Genomic DNA, 18956 nt, shown 5'->3' with positions numbered 1-18956 from the left:
TACACGAAGAAGCGCCTTTCGTGGCTAGGCCGGGTGAATGCCCTAAAAATGGACGTTCTCCCTCGGTTTTTCTATTTGTTTCAGACAATTTCCATATCCATACCCTCCTGGTTCTTTAAGAAGATCCGCCAACTATTCTCCTCCTTTATATGGGGAGGGGCTCGTCCTCGGATACGCTATGAGACTCTCTCGCTCCCCAAGATTCGTGGAGGAGCTGGAGCTCCAGATGCCTCTATATACTATAAGTCAGCAGTACTCACGCGTATACTTAACTGGTTCCATCATTCCTCCACCAAGTTATGGGTACAAATAGAGAGCCATATCAATTCGATAGATCTCCGCGCCTTACCGTGGACGCCTACCGAATTCCTGAAAGGAGGGATACCCCTGAACGACCTTACACAACAAACCATACAAATTTGGACCCGAATGAATTCCTCCAAGACCCTATCTCCTCTGAAATGACCCATGACTCCACTATTTGGGACCCCGGCTTTTCCTCCGGCCCTACAGGGAGCAAGTTTTGGACCTTGGTGTAAGGAGGATCACAGACGACTTGCCCAAGTCTTGCGATCAGACTCTTCCCTGACTCATGACATCCCCTCCGGCCCATCTTCCCATACCTCGACGCATTGGCTGCAGAGGCAACAGGTGATATCCTTCATTCGCACCTTCCCATCCCTGCCTGATATACTTGCTGACTTAACAGACTTGGAGAACATGCTGCTCCAGACCGCCCCCCCCACACATGTGGTCTCTCAACTATATTCTCTCATACATATGGCTTATAATCCTGACCTCCCCCCATACACACAGGCCTGGAAGGAAGATCTGGGTCACCCCATTTCACCTATAGACTGGCAAAAGTGTTTCATTCTGACTCACAAAATATCTTTAGCCTCCAAAGCCCAAGAAAAAGGATTTAAGTTGTTGACCCGTTGGTACAGATGCCCCTCGACTTTGCACTGGATAAACCCGGCACTCCCGGATACCTGCTGGCGTTGCTTGTCATCCAAGGGAACCTTACTCCACATTTGGTGGGAATGCCCCCCTGTGCGGAGGTTCTGGCAGAAGATCCTCGACTTGTACTGCAGACTCATGACGACCTCAATCACACCCTCTCCTGAGGTAGTTCTGCTATCTTTGCTTCCTGGACCGATTAAATCGGTCAAAAAAGACGTTTTGCGTCACTTTCTGGCGGCTGCCAGAACAGTTCTGCCCAGACATTGGAAGTCGACGAGCATGCCTTCCCTGGGGGATTGGGCAATTGAAGTGGACCAAATTAACAGATTGGAACGAATGTTGTCGCAGGAAGCGGGTAAGGAGGAGCAATTCTCCAAGACCTGGACCTCATGGTCTATGTTTCGCTACTCCTCAGAATTTATTTCATGGGCCGCAGAGGAATCCACCGACGCATCTGTATAGCCACGGTGGAAAATTTCTCTCTTAATTTCTACTTCCCTTACTGCCTTGACCCTTCTATCCCAACTCTCTCCCTTTTTTCCCTTCTCCTTTCCCTTTAAATGTTTGCGTTACACGCTCACCTAAAGCATAATTTCTAGTCTCATGAGACCGGAACGGTGTCACACACAGAGCTTCCCCCTCAGAGAAAACGTGCTCAGCGCAGAAGTAAAAGCCCTAGCCTACTTGTAATGCGTGGGCACCACTCGTTGAGTAGATAGTGGTGCTCGCCTAATCTTACTAAGCCAGGTTAGACGCCGTAGGTATACAGGCTTATATACCATATCAATCAACCAAAGTTCACGAATTATCTAAACCATGAGATGGTACGACAACAGTGTTGCACGAATGTTTACGAATATACGAATGTATATCTTTGTTATGTGTTATTGAACGACTTATATGTATACTGTACATCTTTGCAATGATACTTTGCCTATCAATAAAATAAGATTGAATTAAATCATAGGGTTGTTGTACTGCATATAATCAGCAGATGGAGGGAGAGCATAGTTTTTTTTTTTATATATTCAAGAGAACCTGTTGTGTATCTATTAAGGGTTCACTTAATTCCCTCCTTCAGAAAACACTAACAATAAATATGCAATAAAGCAAAATGTTTTCTCTCTATTGCAGTTTGATTTTGGGGACATCTTTGTCCATCAAGCCATCCACACTATAGAGTACTGCCTGGGCTGCATCTCCAACACTGCATCCTATCTGCGCTTGTGGGCGCTCAGCCTGGCACACGCACGTAAGTCCTGTCTGTGGTCCTTTTTACATTTCTGTTGTGATAGGTTTTTATCCTGCCTCCTGCCATCCGTTTCCCATAATTCCTTATTCTAAGCAGAGGGTGACTATATCACCTATAAGGGTTCATTCATCTTCCCTTTAGATATAGGGTTTCTCTTGATAAAGAAGGTAATCAAAAACCTTTTCTCATGATGGAGGTTTGAACATTTATTTAGAAAAGAAGCGTTACAATATAAAGATTAGAAAGTAGAGAGATTGATTTGGACAGAGATCTTCATACAAGGCAAATGTCAATCTGAGGATCTGGCCTCTTGATGAAATGGAAGCTCCAATCCTTGACAGTTGCCATGCAGGACTTCCCACAAATAAAATATACACTATATTGTCGAAAGTATTGTGACGCCTGCCTTTACACACACATGAACTTTAATGACATCCCAGTCTTAGTCTATAGGGTTCAATATTGAGTTGGTCCACCCTTTGCAGCTATAACAGCTTCAACTCTTCTGGGAATGCTGTCCACAAGGTTTAGGAGTGTGTCTATGGGAATGTTTGACCATTCTTCCAGAAGCACATTTGTGAGGTCAGGCACTGATGTTGGACAAGAAGGCCTGGATCACAGTCTCCTCTCTAATTCATTCCAAAAGTGTTCTATTGGGTTGAGGTCAGGACTCTATGCAGACCAGTCAAGTTCCTCCACCCCAAACTCGCTCATCCATGTCTTTATGAACCTTGCTTTGTGCACTGGTCCAAATCATTTGGTGGAGGGGGGATTATGGTGTGGGGTTGTATTTCAGGGGTTGGGCTTGGCCCAGGGCACACTTTATCAGCGCACAGCAATTTTTTTTTGATTGTATAAACTATACATATATTTTGATATTAAATAACATTTCTAATTGTATGATGTTAATAACAAGAGTTCCCCATTTTACATCTGAACTCACAGAGTTCCCTTTCACTGTAAGGGGGGACTCTGCAGACTCTGATGTAAGGGAGAACTCTGGGGCCTCTAACATAAGGGATGCTCTGGGAACACTGAGAACTCTGATGTACAGAGAGGACTCTGATGTAGGGGGAACGCTGTGGCCTCCAGTGTAAAGGGGAACTCTGATGTAAGGGGTGCTCTGAGAACCCTGATTTGCCCTAGTGTACTCACTCAGAGGCAGGAGAGAGAAGGGGGCAGACTTCATTCACAGACAGGGATGGATGGTGAGCTCACTCACCCCTTGGCAGTCAGTACCTCCCATCCAGATGTATCTGAGGCTGCTGGACTTCAAATTTCCAGCCCCCACTTTCCTTTTCCGATGCACAGCGCCAGGGATTGGAGTGTGGGCAGACACAGAGGGGTAGGGGTGGGAGGAAGAGGAGCAGATCGAGCCCTCTCTCCTCTCTTGTCTGTGTGTGTGTGTGTTTGGGGGGGTGGGGGGGTTGTTAGTGCTGGCTTTGGGCAGTGTGAAAGAGAGTGTAACAGACACTCTAAGCTTAGACAACTGCAGCCAGCAATCCTGCTGGGAAGCCATAGTCCAGTCTGAATAATGTGTCCGGGTTTCAGGCAGTCTGAAACCTAGATGCATAATTCCAAACCCGAACTGTCCGGGTGAATCCTGAAAAGGTGGCAACCCTAGCTTGGCCCCTTAGTTCCAGTGAAGGGAACTCTTAAGGCATCAGCATATCAAGATATTTTGGACAATTTCAATCCCCCCTACTTTGTAGGAACAGTTTTGGGATGGCCAATTCCTGTTCCAACATGACTGCGCACCAGTGCACAAACAAGGTCTCAGGGCTCAGTCCTCAGGCTCTTGTAGTTTGAACTGATACAATGAGGGTGGAACAAGTGTGTTATTGAGCTGCAGCAGAGAAAAAAATCAGGTCACCTGCCCAGCCAGACAGGACTGTGTTGTGTGACAGAACTACCATTGCTGACATCCACACCTATAAATGTTGATTATCTGAAATAATGCAGCTGCATCTCCCCAACTTTTTCAATCTGTATACTCCTAAGCCAGTAACTCAGAGGTCTAGGTCAGAAAATTTAAAGGATAGTTAAACCGGACCTTCAGTCATCTTTTCATCTTTCCATCTATTAAATCTTCTGCCCTTGTTGTTTTAACTTTGGTTAGTAAAACATTTTTTTTCTGCCAGTAAATACCTTATACAGCCCACCTCCTGTTTCTTGTCTGGTCATTAGCTTAGGCTTATGACATCATGCACCTCTCTCTCTCTCTCTCTCTCTCTCTCTCTAGAGAGAGAGAGAGAGAGAGAGTTTGCCAGGAAGGGGGAGGGGGGAGTCATAAAAGGGCCAATGAGAGTTGCAGAGCTGAAGGTGTGCCTCTGTAAATCCAGGAAGTGAGCAGGCAGCAGCCTCAGCTGCCCACAGTTAAAATGGTTGCAGCCAGGCTTAGTGGAGGGAGATTTCTGCAGCATTTTGGCAAGTACAGAAATAATATGCAAACTGGTTGGAGGGAAGCTTTAGAATGGCAAAAATAACAGTCAGAAAGCTAGTATTTTCACAAGTTTTCAGCAGTGGAACCCCTCCATCTCATAACAGGTAACCTTTAAATAAAATGTTCCATTCTACCTAGTTGTTTGAAAACCCTAAGCACTTTTATTTGATCATTTTCCCCATTATTTTGCTCTCTTCATAGAGCTTTCTGAGGTTCTGTGGACGATGGTGATGCACATTGGCCTCTCTAACGCCGCCTATAGCGGTCTTATTGGCGTTTTCATCATTTTTGCTGTTTTTGCTGTTTTGACTGTGGCTATTCTGCTAATCATGGAGGGGCTCTCTGCCTTCCTGCACGCTCTCCGTCTCCACTGGTAAGTCCTCCTTCTATATAATAAACATCTGCATCTGTCTTATAGATCCAACAGGAAGTACGAGGAAATGTCTCCAAAATTAACGAAAATCCTCTCTTAAAGTGATATTAAAGGCAAACAAAAAAAAAAGATGCTTATAGCAGGACATACATGCTCTTGTTATTCTTTTTCAAAATTCCTCCACTGTTCTTGATTCGCTGACTGTGCACCGACCTTGTAGGTTGGCTTTTCTCACACCCTGGATTGCTTTGAATAAAATAGTGGAATACACGCATAGTTGCCAACATTGTAAAAAAAAAATGTGGGACACTTTTGTGGCTGTAGACGGAGCCGTACAATAATTAGGGCGCGGGGCATTAGTTTGTAGGTGTGGCTTAGGGAAATATACAAGCAAAAAATGGGCGTGGTTTACACGACACATTGGGCGTGGTTTAAATGGGCGTGGCTCAAGAGGGTGTGGTTAGAGTCTGAGATGAATGAGGGATGGAGAGGGAGAGAGGGGGAGAGGGGGAAAGGGGGAAAGGGGAGAGGGAAATGACGGGACAGCAGCCCCAGATCCTACACAATAAAAATTTGTGTATTCTAGAAAGTTTAACAATCAGCAGATAAAGATTCTCCAAACACCTGGTGTTAGCACTTCAATCATCCCGGCACCATGGTTGTTATGGTGTCAGGATGATTGAATCGCATTATTTCTATTATTACATTGTAATATAAAATGAAATCATTCAACTCACCATAATGCAGAATCAGTGGGATCCCTGAGCGTGTCACTAGCCACGTCGCCTGCCACCAGCCGTCCGTCCTTGCGTCAGATGTCCCAGCAGAGTCCGTCCTTGCATCAGGTGCCTCCAGCGGAGCCCCCCTTACATCAGATGTCCCCAGCGGAGCCCCCCCTCACACCAGGAGTCCCCGGAGGAGCCCCCCTCACACCAGGAGTCCCCGGCGGAGCCCCCCCTCACACCAGGAGTCCCCGGGGAGCCCCCCCTCACACCAGGAGTCCCCGGCGGAGCCCCCCCTCACACCAGGAGTCCCCGGCGGAGCCCCCCCTCACACCAGGAGTCCCCTGCGGAGCCCCCCCTCACACCAGGAGTCCCCGGCGGAGCCCCCCCTCACACCAGGAGTCCCCGGCGGAGCCCCCCTCACACCAGGAGTCCCCGGCGGAGCCCCCCCTCACACCAGGAGTCCCCGGCGGAGCCCTCCCTCACACCAGGAGTCCCCGGCGGAGCCCCCCCTCACACCAGGAGTCCCGGAGCTGTCAGCAACAGAGGTAGATGAGGAACGACACACCGCACGCCATACAAACGCTTGTTTTATACAAACACTCTCTGGAAAGATTGGTGCACTCACGCACCTACATATTGTGAGTACCCTTCTGGAGTGAAGTTTTAATATATTTTAAATAAATCCCTACTGTATCACACTATGGAGCTTTTTCTTTCTTGTATGTGAGACCCGTGGCGTAGCGTGGGGGGTGCAGGGGGTGCCGTAGCCCCGGGCGCGACATTTAGGGGGGCGCCAGTATGTGTCACTGGCTGCCTCCTCCTAATTTATAATCCCTGTGTCCCTGGGCTCCGGCCGCCATGTTAAGTGTCCGGCGCCCTGTGATTGGGCGTATGGGGGTCATGTGAGGCGTAGGGCTGGCCTGTCCTAGATCGCTCCTGAAGTCCCGCCTCCGCACATGACCCCCCATACGCCCAATCACAGGGCCCTGGATACTGAACATGGCAGCAGGCAGAGCGCAGGGGAGAGAAGAATGTGAGCCGCCGCTGTCTTCTCCTCCTCTTCCGGATCGATGCAGGCCAGGACAAGAAGGTGAGTGAGACTCCCTCGTGAGAGTCTTGTTACTGGCCTGGGGGGCGGGGGGGGGGGTTGCGAGAGAGAGAGACTGTAGGCAGTGTGGTATAGTGGTCATTATAGTGTAGTTTAGTATGGAGGTCAGTGTAGTGTAGTGGTCAGTATGGGGGGCAGTGTAGTGGACAGTGTAGTATAGTGGACAGTATTGTGGTTAGTGTAGTATAGTATAGTGGTTAGCATAGTGGTCAGTATAGTGTAGTTTAGTATGGAGGTCAGTATAGTGTAGTATAGTGGTCAGTGTAGTATAGTGGACAGTGTAGTGTAGTATAGTGGTCAGTGTAGTATGGTGGTCAGTATAGTGTAGTATAGTGGTCAGTGTAGTATGGTGGTCAGTATAGTGTAGTATAGTGGACAGTGTAGTATAGTGGACAGTGTAGTATGGTGGTCAGTATAGTGTAGTATAGTGGTCAGTGTAGTATAGTGGTCAGTATAGTGGACAGTATAGTGGTTAGTGTAGTATAGTATAGTGTTTAGTATAGTGGTCAGTATAGTGTAGTTTAGTATGGAGGTCAGTGTAGTATAGTATAGTGGTTAGTATGGTGGTTAGTGTAGTGGACAGTATAGTGGTCAGTATAGTATAGTGGTCAATGTAGTATGGAGGTCAGTGTAGTGTAGTATAGTGGTCAGTATAGTATAGTGGTCAGTATAGTGGACAGTGTAGTATAGTGGACAGTGTAGTGTAGTATAGTGGTCAGTATAGTGTAGTTTAGTATGGAGGTCAGTGTAGTGTAGTGGACAGTATAGTATGGTGGTCAGTGTAATGTAGTATAGTGGACAGTGTAGTATGGTGGTCAGTATAGTGTAGTATAGTGGACAGCGTAATGTAGTATAGTGGACAGTGTAGTATGGTGGTCAGTATAGTGTAGTATAGTGGACAGCGTAATGTAGTATAGTGGACAGTGTAGTATGGTGGGCAGTATAGTGTAGTATAGTGGACAGCGTAATGTAGTATAGTGGACAGTGTAGTATGGTGGTCAGTATAATGTAATATGGTGGACGGTGTAGTATGGTGGACAGTGTAGTGTAGTGGTCAGTGTAGTATAACAGACAGTGTAGTATAGTGGCCAGTATAGTAGTTAGTGTAGTATAGTATAGTGGTTAGTATAGTGTAGTTTAGTATGGAGGTCAGTGTAGTATAGTGGTCAGTGTAGTGTAGTTTAGTATGGAGGTCAGTGTAGTATAGTGGACAGTGTAGTATGGTGGTCAGTATAGTGGACAGTGTAGTATAGTGGTCAGTGTAGTATAGTGGACAGTGTAGTATGGTGGTCAGTATAGTGTAGTATAGTGGACAGTGTAGTGTAGTATGGTGGTCAGTATAGTGTAGTATAGTGGACAGTGTAGTATAGTGGTCAGTGTAGTGTAGTATAGTGGACAGTGTAGTATAGTAGTTAGTGTAGTATAGTGGACAGTGTAGTATAGTGGTCAGTATAGTGTAGTATAGTGGTCATTGTAGTGTAGTATAGTGGTCAGTGTAGTATGGTGGTCAGTATAGTGTAGTATAGTGGACAGTGTAGTGTAGTATAGTGGACAGTGTAGTATGGTGGTCAGTATAGTGTAGTATAGTGGACAGTATAGTGGTCAGTGTAGTGGTCAGTGTAGTGGACAGTGTAGTATAGTGGACAGTGTAGTATGGTGGTCAGTATAGTGTAGTATAGTGGTCAGTGTAGTATGGTGGTCAGTATAGTGTAGTATAGTAGTTAGTGTAGTATAGTGGACAGTGTAGTATAGTGGTCAGTATAGTGTAGTATAGTGGTCATTGTAGTGTAGTATAGTGGTGAGTGTAGTATGGTGGTCAGTATAGTGTAGTATAGTGGACAGTGTAGTGTAGTATGGTGGTCAGTATAGTGTAGTATAGTGGTCAGTGTAGTGTAGTATAGTGGACAGTGTAGTATGGTGGTCAGTATAGTGTAGTATAGTAGTTAGTGTAGTATAGTGGACAGTGTAGTATAGTGGTCAGTATAGTGTAGTATAGTGGTCATTGTAGTGTAGTATAGTGGTCAGTGTAGTATGGTGGTCAGTATAGTGTAGTATAGTGGACAGTGTAGTGTAGTATAGTGGACAGTGTAGTATGGTGGTCAGTATAGTGTAGTATAGTGGTCAGTGTAGTATAGTGGTCAGTGTAGTGTAGTATAGTGGTCAGTGTAGTGGACAGTGTAGTATAGTGGACAGTGTAGTATGGTGGTCAGTATAGTGTAGTATAGTGGTCAGTGTAGTATGGTGGTCAGTATAGTGTAGTATAGTGGTCAGTGTAGTATGGTGGTCAGTATAGTGTAGTATAGTGGTCAGTGTAGTATAGTGGACAGTGTAGTATAGTGGTCAGTGTAGTGTAGTATAGTGGACAGTGTAGTATGGTGGTCAGTATAGTGTGGTCAGTGTAGTGTAGTATAGTGGTCAGTATAGTGTAGTATAGTGGACAGTGTAGTATGGTGGTCAGTGTAGTATAGTGGTCAGTGTAGTGGACAGTATAGTGGTCAGTGTAATATAGTGGACAGTATTGTATAGTGGTCAGTATAGTGGTCATGTAGTATAGTGGACAGTATAGTATAGTGGTCAGTGTAGTGGACAATGTAGTGTAGTGGACAGTGTAGTTCTCAGTGTAGTGGTCAGTATAGGAATCAGGTAGGTCAGTACTATTGTATTTGAAGGGACTCAGGGATAGCTAAAAGTCCGCAGGTTAGGGGGTGCAAATTACTTGCCTTGCCCCGGGTGCTGACAACCCACGCTACGCCACTGTGTGAGACTATCTGATGACATCTGAGAGTGGTGGAGTTTATACCAGCATACCCTGTATGAGCCCAAGGGGTGGCTCCAATGCGTGTTTAGACACCGTTTAATTACAGGTGAGCACAAGCACAAGTGGGGGGTCACAGGAGAGCACTGAAGCATGCTGGATTGTGAACACCATTAAGGAGGAGCATGAGGAACACTGTTTTTTGTGGACACCACTTACTTGCACTTTATGTGTTGATATCAATGAATTGAACTTTTTAAATGTGGACACTTGATTTTGCACTTTGATCTTATATTTATAACCACATATATATATTGTTTTTTTGCATGTTGCACTTTATGGGATACTTTTATATAAGGATTGTATTCATTCTATAATTTATATATTACTAGCATTTTTTTTTTTATATTGAAATTTTGTAGTATAGTTTTACACTATATATGCACCTCCCAACTATTGGGATATATCTGTTTTTTCAGTGCAGGCACGTTTATTTATATGTTGTATTACAGATTGTAAAACTTTCAGTGTATAGAAGTGTAAATGTTTCTTAAATGGGTTGTTAACCCCCATGTTTTTTCACCTTAATGCATCCTATCCATTAAGGTGAAAAAACTTCTGGTAGTGACCGGCCCCCTAGCTCCCCCGTTTTGCCTACCTGAGCCCCGTAATTCCCTCGGCGGAGAACCGCTCTCCCTCTCTGCACGGGGTCCTGGCTCTTGATTGGATAGATTGATAGCAGCGCAGCCATTGGCTCCCACTACTGTCAATCAAATCCAATGACACGGGCGCCGGGGGCGTGGCCGAGTCTGGCATTCGTGTCTATGGACGCAAATGCTGGACTAGGGAGCGCCCCCGCACGGTAACCCCCCGGGAGAGCGCTTCTCATAGGGGTTTATCCGATGCGAGGAGGAGCCGCGAGAGCCGCCGAGGGACCCCAGAAGAGGATGATCACTTTGTGCAAAACGAGCTGCACAGTGAAGGTAAGTATGAAATGTTTGTTATTTTAAAAAAAACGAAAGGTTTACAATCACTTTAAATGACCTAAAATACCATATTACCCATTATAGGGTTATTATTAGGTAATTGCCCTAATGTGCAATCTGCTTCATAATCTCCATTGAAACAAGTAAGATATAAGAATAGTGTTAAAAAAAAAGTTAAAGCATCAATTGTATCACAGCATTACCTATTCCTCTGCTCTGCCTATTTTCCTTGCAGGGTGGAGTTCCAGAACAAGTTCTACCATGGAGCAGGTTATCTGTTCAGTCCATTCTCCTTCCAGCGCATCCTTGATGGAACAGTAGAACAATAAGTTTTGGATCTCTCTGTGCAATAACCTGAACAAATGGCTGATAATAAACATGCATAAATTATTCACAATAAAATTGCTCTATATGACAACCTGTAGACGTGTGTGTTCTTCTTACTGCAAACAATATCAATCTAACTAAAACTATCTCTTTTAGAAGAAGCCCATTGTTTGACCATTATTTTGGTTCATCATATCTCACATGTCACAATGTACAGCATTAGAATTATTATTCAGAAAGGCTCCACCTTTTATCATTAAAAAGCTGTCCTTGAGCTCCAGTCAGTGACTTACAGTTTACTAGGATGAGATACAAAAATAGGGAGCGCTTCTAAAAGTAGCCATTGTAAAATTATACAGGGGTGCAGGCAATGTACCTCATCGGCTGGTGGTCACTGCGCTTAGCATTGGACAGCATAAAGGCTTGTAAGCAGGGGTTAGTACCCCTTTTAGTAAGGTCCCTCCCCTGGGTAGTTGGTGGGTGGAGTTAGAACCCTTTATAACTTGGAATAGGTGGAGTCTTAGTCACACAGGAGTATAGGAACAGGTTACCCTTGACTTACAATGTGCAGGTTTGTAGCCTGGAAAGCAGAGTGCCCTTTGGGGCTAGGCTAACAAGAGACTCTGAGAAGGCCCACAATAGTAGGACTCATGGTGGGAAAAAGGTGGGATAGCTGGCCAGACCTTCTAAGTTCAAAATTAGTGCACTTAATAGAACTGTACTGATGGTCTGTAGTATGATCTTGAAGAAGCGGCTATACATAGTATTTTCGTGTTATCTCATAGTAAATGCTTCAATAGGCTATTCATGTGCACATTCTTTATTTAAGAAGATGAGCCTTAGGCCAAGAGAAAGTGAGTACTACATAGAAGGTGGGCCTCCAACCTGGAGCTTGTGAGACTTAATATGGTGGCATACCCTATCTGAAGAAGAAGCAAGGAGGTACCCCTTTGAAAGCTTGGTGGGAGCTGGAAGTGAAGTAAGCCAACAGGCTTAAGCAGCGCACTGCTGCAGTGTGTGGACAGTGTTCCAGTCTGTAGTCTGCATACTCCGGTCTGGCTGAAGATCCTTTGGTGAGTAGGAGCTGAAAGTACCTCTGCTGTTCCAGCTTTCTGGCCAGTATCAGATTAGCTGTGGACTCGGGTAATGCCACCAGCCCACCACAATGTAGATAAGAAGATAGGATGTAATTAAGAGACAGTGATACACTTTATTTTGAATGTATGATAGGCTTAGATGGCATCATCAGTCTGCTACAGGCAAGAGGAAGCATTTCCTCAGTCTCCTCTTCCTACTGTGTACTGTGTAGTACACAAGTCACAGGATCAGAGGCTGCAGCAGGGGCTGGTCTGGGTCAGACATTGGTAAACACAGCCAAGAACTGTGCAGGCACCAGGATTTACATGACTGAGTCATCTCTGAGTTGTCATCACAGTCCAGGAAGCAGATTTTTTTTCTCTAACAACTCCACCCGGTGCAAAAAAAGGGCACACCAAAAAGTGCAAATAGGGTGTACATATTGTCCTCCAAAATCGAAGGACCTTGCCCTGATCCCCCGGGCGTTAGGCTCCAGAGGGGGACTGGGGTACTTTCACATGGTCCATGTAGCCAAATCCAGACGACCCCGCTCTCTGGGAGGTCTGCCGAAACAGACCACCCCAAGTACTAGGTGGGGCTCCCCCGAAGGGGGTATGTACATACTCAACAACCAAAAAAAATACATAAAGTGACAGCACAAGACAAACAACATAAAGGTGGGGAAAAGGGAAGTGGAGAAAGTGCTGCTAATTTTGCCATGTGCATGGCCGGCCCTGAGGCCAAGAATAATAATTCCTCTGGTTCTGGCCAAAAGGCGCAGGCCAAGAGGCAAGTGCGAAAAAAGTGTGTGTGGTGCAGTGGCCAAGGTGCCAGCAAAAACTCAAAGTGCTCCTCTAACACAGTAGGTAATTATGGCACTTCTGAACTGCCACTCCAGGGGCACATACACATCAGGCTTTCTTCAACACCAGTCCAAACCCAGACCAGTGCAGCCCCATCCATACCAGGAAGATATAGAACTTTGAGAACTTAGGGAGAGCCCCAGGACTAAAAGGCACAACCACCACTCCCATCATTCCCATCTAATTACATTTGGGAAGTACTAACCGACCCCCCCAGGTAAAAAAAGGGGGTCGGTGCTCTCTCCTGAAAGACTGACAGGGACCACACCAAATCTAGGCCAGAAGGCCAGGGACCCAGCCATTTCGGCCAGACCCAGTGAAGCAGATAGTGACCCTGGAGGATGGCTGAACAAAGATGGAATTGCCCTTCTGGAGAAAAAATCAGATGAAGGCATTGTCAGGGATGTGCTATGATCTCTGTGAGAGGTAATAAATACCCGGACATGTCACATGGACAAGATACTGAGCATGCTGCACTTAAAGCAGAGTTCCAGCCCCCAAACACTTTTTTTTTTAAAGACTGCTCTTTATTTCTCCAAACATGTACATGAACATTTACAACATGTCATACGTGTTGCACTTTTACTTTCTTTTAAAATTGTTTATTACTTACAGGTCTCGGAAGCAGGCAGGTTCCTTTTTGGCTATGGACATCAGAAGCCCTCCTGTCTTTATTTCCGGGATTTCCTCCAAAACTTGCGCATGCGCAGTAATGCCTCTGCGCGACTGCGCTGCAGTCCTAGTTCCTGACAGGTTGCCATAGCAATGTCGGCATTGGCGGAAGTTCCCGCCCCATTGCTATAGCAACCTGTCAATCAGAGGATAGGAAGGTAATAGAAGTCGGTTCTCCCGTTCACGTCATTTCCTCTCTGCAAATAACACGAGATTTTGGCAGTAGGTGATTTGCAAGGACTCCTGGCATACATGACGCGGCTATCCCAGGAACCCTTGCGAATCGCCTAGTGATGTAATCGCCTAGTTAGGGACAGGCGGAAGTAAAAGAGAAATACCACTAAAAAAGGTACTTCTAAGTAGAATAATAAAAAAAAAAAAAAAAAATTGCTTATGGAACAGGCTAAAGGGATACAATAGGTAGAAAGTTCATAAAATGGGTGGAACTCTAAAAGGGATTGTAATCCCTCACCCTGTAAAACAAGCCATTCAGTTTAAAATAGAAATTAAAGGCAAAACATTTGTGTATAGCTCTAAAAAACATTATTAATACCTTTTCCCCCTTTTTTAAGTGATTACATACCCTATGTCCTTAGCTGCATAAGGGGGAGGAGAAGCAACATCACACTAATCTTCCCAGTGGCTGTGTGTGTGTGTGGGGGGGGGTTGGGTGCCAGGACAAGTCTGATCTTGGGAGGAGAGCAGGCTGAGTTCCCAGCACAGCTAGAGAACTGACCATGCTGTGTTCTCATGCCTAGTGTAGTCAGTTTTAATAGAAATGCAGAAGGACTGGCAGGAAAACCATTTATGTCACACAAAGGCAGCAATACAAGGAGAACAGGACATTTTCTCATGTGAAATGTTGGGTAACATAATCTTTACCATGATCAAATACATGACACTGGGATAGGAGTTTGGGATGGACACACTCTGTACAGGACATTGGATCACGTCAGCAAATTCATTAATCCTTTCTGATGGGTGTATTGGATACTCTCAGTCCATTTCATAATAAGGTTATATAAATATCTTGTAATATAATATCTGATGTTCTTAGTGGATTAAACAAAGCAAAGTTTTTCTTGTGTGAACAAAACCTCAGACAACAGATGTAATCAGAAGTATAAAAAGAGAAACATGGTGTCAAGCCAGTCTTGTTGGGGTTGTTTTCTAATGAATGATACGTATGAACAGAAATAAGTGCATTTTGTTTGTAAATTTATCAGTGTAGCACCCTGGGGTTTAGTCAGGGATGCACCTCACAAATTGACTTGCCAGGAGTAGTTACCCTGGTCAATGGTTAGAGATCCATTGATTTCTCTTCTAAGCTTGGCCTGGTTGTACTTTTCTCTTCTACCACTAGGTGGCCGGGCACTTGGTTGTACTAGATATGAGAAGGACAACTCAAGGTCAGGTTATGGGTATATGGGGTATCTCAGCCAATGGGCAGGGTTTTCCTTGAATCCCTTGGCCTGCTGGGAGAGCCTATATATTCGGGTGAGGTCAGGTGATCTGTGTTCTGTGCCACCTGTGCTGGCTGTCTGTGTGGACATGTGTCGTCTGCCCCAGGCTGCTAGGCCAGAGATTGGGCTTATCCCGGGGGGAATCTGGCTGCTAGTCTGTGTGAGGGCCTATCCAGACGTAAGAGCAGCGCAGGGTTGGGATTGTGGCTTGCAGTGCAACCAGAAGTGACGGTTCTGCCTGCCAGAGAACCTGTCAGTGGTCAGACGTAGAAGGGAAGCTGTCGCCACAAAGGGCCCAACCACCTTATTACCAGGGACCACAGTGAGTAACTGAAGCAAGTCCCGGAGCAGCGGCACAATTTTTTTTTTGTGTGGAGTATACACTATAGGATTGTAAAAGACCTAGGACACCTTTGAGTGCCTCAAGGAGAGTAGCAATGCAGCGCGCTAGGTGCGCCACGGTGAACAGTGAGTGTTTGCCATATTTCATTGGGAGGGGCTGAAAGCAAAACAAAAGCATTTTTGTACCCATAAAATATGATTGAATTATTAAAACAAATGTCACTGTAAAAATATGAATTAGCCTACCTTAAAAACAGACAGTGTCAGTCAGTAGAGCAGTGGACGGTGTCAGTAGGGCAGAGGATTGTGTCAGTAGGGCAGAGGATTGCATCAGTAGGGCAGAGGATTGTGTCAGTAAAGCAGAGGAAGGTGTCAGTAGAGCAGAGGACAGTGTCAGTAGGGCAGTGGACGGTGTCAGTGTGGCAGAGGACGGTGTCTGTAGGGCAGAGGACGGTGTCAGTAGGGCAGAGGACAATGTCTGTAGGGCAGAGGACGGTGTCTGTAGGGCAGAGGATGGTATCAGTAGGGCAGAGGATTGTGTCAGTAGAGCAGAGGATGGTGTCGGTAGGGCAGAGGATTGTGTCAGTAGGGCAGAGGATGGTGTCGGTAGGGCAGAGGATTGTGTCAGTAGGGCAGAGGATGGTGTCAGTAGGGCAAAGGATGGTGTCAGTAGGGCAGTGGATGGTGTCTGTAGGGCAGAGGATGGTGTCAGGGCAGAGGATGGTGTCAGTAGGGCAGAGGACGGTGTCAGTAGAGCAGAGGACGGTGTCAGTAGAGCAGAGGACGGTGTCTCTAGGGCAGAGGACGGTGTCTGTAGGGCAGAGGACGGTGTCAGTAGAGCAGTGGACGGTGTCAGTAGAGCAGTGGATGGTGTCAGTAGGGCAGAGGACGGTGTCTGTAGGGCAGAGGATGGTGTCAGTAGGGCAGAGGATGGTGTCAGTAGAGCAGTGGACGGTGTCAGTAGAGCAGTGGATGGTGACAGTAGGGCAGAGGACGGTGTCTGTAGGGCAGAGGACGGTGTCTGTAGGGCAGAGGACGGTGTCTGTAGGGCAGAGGACGGTGTCTGTAGGGCAGAGGATGGTGTCAGTAGGGCAGAGGATGATGTCAGTAGGGCAGAGGACGGTGTCTGTAGGGCAGAGGACGGTGTCAGTAGGGCAGAGGACCGTGTCAGTAGGGCAGAGGACCGTGTCAGTAGGGCAGAGGACGGTGTCAGTAGGGCAGAGGATGGTGTCTGTAGGGCAGAGGACGGTGTCTGTAGGGCAGAGGACGGTGTCTGTAGGGCAGAGGACGGTGTCAGTAGAGCAGTGGACGGTGTCATTAGGGCAGAGGACGGTGTCTGTAGGGCAGAGGACGGTGTCTGTAGGGAAGAGGACGGTGTCAGTAGGGCAGAGGACGGTGTCTGTAGGGCAGAGGACGGTGTCTGTAGGGCAGAGGATGGTGTCAGTAGGGCAGAGGATTGTGTCAGTAAAGCAGAGGAAGGTGTCAGTAGGGCAGTGGACGGTGTCAGTAGAGCAGTGGATGGTGTCAGTAGGGCAGAGGACTGTGCCAGTAGGGCAGTGGAGAGTGTCAGTAGGGCAGAGGACGATGTCTGTAGGGCAGAGGACAGTGTCTGTAGGGCAGAGGATGGTATCAGTAGGGCAGAGGTTTGTGTCAGTAGAGCATAGGATGGTGTCGGTAGGGCAGAGGATTGTGTCAGTAGGGCAAAGGATGGTGTCAGTAGGGCAAAGGATGGTGTCAGTAGGGCAGTGCATGGTGTCTGTAGGGCAGAGGATGGTGTCAGTAGGGCAGAGGATGGTGTCTGTAGGGCAGAGGACGGTGTCAGTAGGGCAGAGGATGGTGTCTGTAGGGCAGAGGACCGTGTCATTAGGGCAGAGGACGGTGTCAGTAGGGCAGAGGACGGTGTCAGTAGAGCAGTGGACGGTGTCTGTAGGGCAGTGGACGGTGTCAGTAGGGCAGAGGACGGTGTCAGTAGAGCAGTGGACGGTGTCTGTAGGGCAGAGGACGGTGTCAGTAGGGCAGTGGACGGTGTCAGTAGGGCAGAGGACGGTGTCAGTAGGGCAAAGGACGGTGTCTGTAGGGCAAAGGACGGTGTCTGTAGGGCAAAGGATGGTGTCTGTAGGGCAGAGGACGGTGTCTGTAGGGCAGAGGACGGTGTCTGTAGGGCAGAGGACGGTGTCAGTAGGGCAGAGGACGGTGTCAGTAGGGCAGTGGACGGTGTCAGTAGAGCAGTGGACGGTGTCAGTAGGGCAGAGGGCGGTGTCTGTAGGGCAGAGGACGGTGTCTGTAGGGCAGAGGACGGTGTCTGTAGGGCAGAGGATGGTGTCAGTAGGGCAGAGGATGGTGTCAGTAGAGCAGTGGACGGTGTCAGTAGAGCAGTGGATGGTATCAATAGGGCAGAGGACGGTGTCAGTAGGGCAGAGGACGGTGTCTGTAGGGCAGAGGATGGTGTCAGTAAAGCAGAGGAAGGTGTCAGTGGAGCAGAGGACAGTGTCAGTAGGGCAGTGGACGGTGTCAGTAGAGCAGTGGATGGTGTCAGTAGGGCAGAGGACTGTGCCAGTAGGGCAGTGGACGGTGTCAGTAGGGCAGAGGACGATGTCTGTAGGGCAGAGGACGGTGTCAGTAGGGCAGAGGACTGTGCCAGTAGGGCAGTGGACGGTGTCAGTAGGGCAGAGGACGATGTCTGTAGGGCAGAGGACGGTGTCTGTAGGGCAGAGGATGGTATCAGTAGGGCAGAGGTTTGTGTCAGTAGAGCAGAGGATGCTGTCGGTAGGGCAGAGGATTGTGTCAGTAGGGCAGAGGACGGTGTCAGTAGGGCAGAGGACGGTGTCAGTAGAGCAGTGGACGGTGTCAGTAGGGCAGAGGACGGTGTCTGTAGGGCAGAGGACGGTGTCTGTAGGGCAGAGGACGGTGTCAGTAGAGCAGTGGACGGTGTCAGTAGGGCAGTGGACGGTGTCAGTAGGGCATAGGACGGTGTCAATAGGGCATAGGACGGTGTCTGTAGGGCAGAGGACGGTGTCTGTAGGGCAGAGGACGGTGTCAGTAGGGCATAGGACGGTGTCAGTAGGGCATAGGACGGTGTCTGTAGGGCAGAGGACGGTGTCTGTAGGGCAGAGGACGGTGTCAGTAGGGCAGAGGATGGTGTCTGTAGTTTTTTTTATTTATTTATTTTTTACAATTGTATTTAATTTTACATTTTTTAATAGTCTTGTTGGGGGGCTTTGGTGAAATTACTATTTAGACCCCTGATAGCTCACTTTTGAGATAGAGAAAGGGACTGAGGGCAGATTCTCCAATTCCTTTCTCTGAAGCATAATAAACATAGTAAATAGGAAGAAATGTACTGTGTGTACCCAACTTTACTTGATTCACTCAATCTCTGTGACTGGTCCCCTGCAGCTTCTGTGAAAGTTGTGACAGGCTGTGGTAGCACTCCAGCATCTTCATTGTACCATACAGGGTTAATGTTCCTGTATGGCATGTGATAATGCTGAGGCTTTGGGTGGAGGAGGAGATCACTGCAGCTGGCTGGAGCATGGAAGCATATAAGTGAAAGTGGCAATTTCCCCCAGCAGTGCAAGGGTGGACTTTTTCCCTTTCCTAAAGTAGG

At 47.2% G+C, this 18956-nt stretch overlaps 1 protein-coding gene across 2 annotated transcripts in view; it reads left to right on the top strand.

Moving 5' to 3' along the window:
* ATP6V0A4 (ATPase H+ transporting V0 subunit a4) overlaps window positions 1–11023 on the top strand; it is a 55372-nt gene extending 44349 nt beyond the window's left edge. For both annotated transcript variants that reach the window (XM_073621475.1, XM_073621476.1), the window contains exons 19-21: window positions 2098–2215; window positions 4860–5031; window positions 10841–11023. In XM_073621475.1, the coding sequence (XP_073477576.1) occupies window positions 2098–2215; window positions 4860–5031; window positions 10841–10934 (384 nt within the window). In that variant the 3' untranslated portion in view covers window positions 10935–11023. The remainder of the gene's footprint in view (window positions 1–2097; window positions 2216–4859; window positions 5032–10840) is intronic.
* The last annotated feature ends 7933 nt before the right edge of the window (window positions 11024–18956 follow it).

The sequence above is a fragment of the Aquarana catesbeiana genome, linkage group LG03, assembly GCF_042186555.1.
Source record: "Aquarana catesbeiana isolate 2022-GZ linkage group LG03, ASM4218655v1, whole genome shotgun sequence".
NCBI classification, from domain to species: Eukaryota; Metazoa; Chordata; class Amphibia; order Anura; family Ranidae; genus Aquarana; species Aquarana catesbeiana.
The sequence above is the reverse complement of the archived record's forward strand: the minus strand, read 5'-3'. Positions and strand labels throughout refer to the sequence as shown.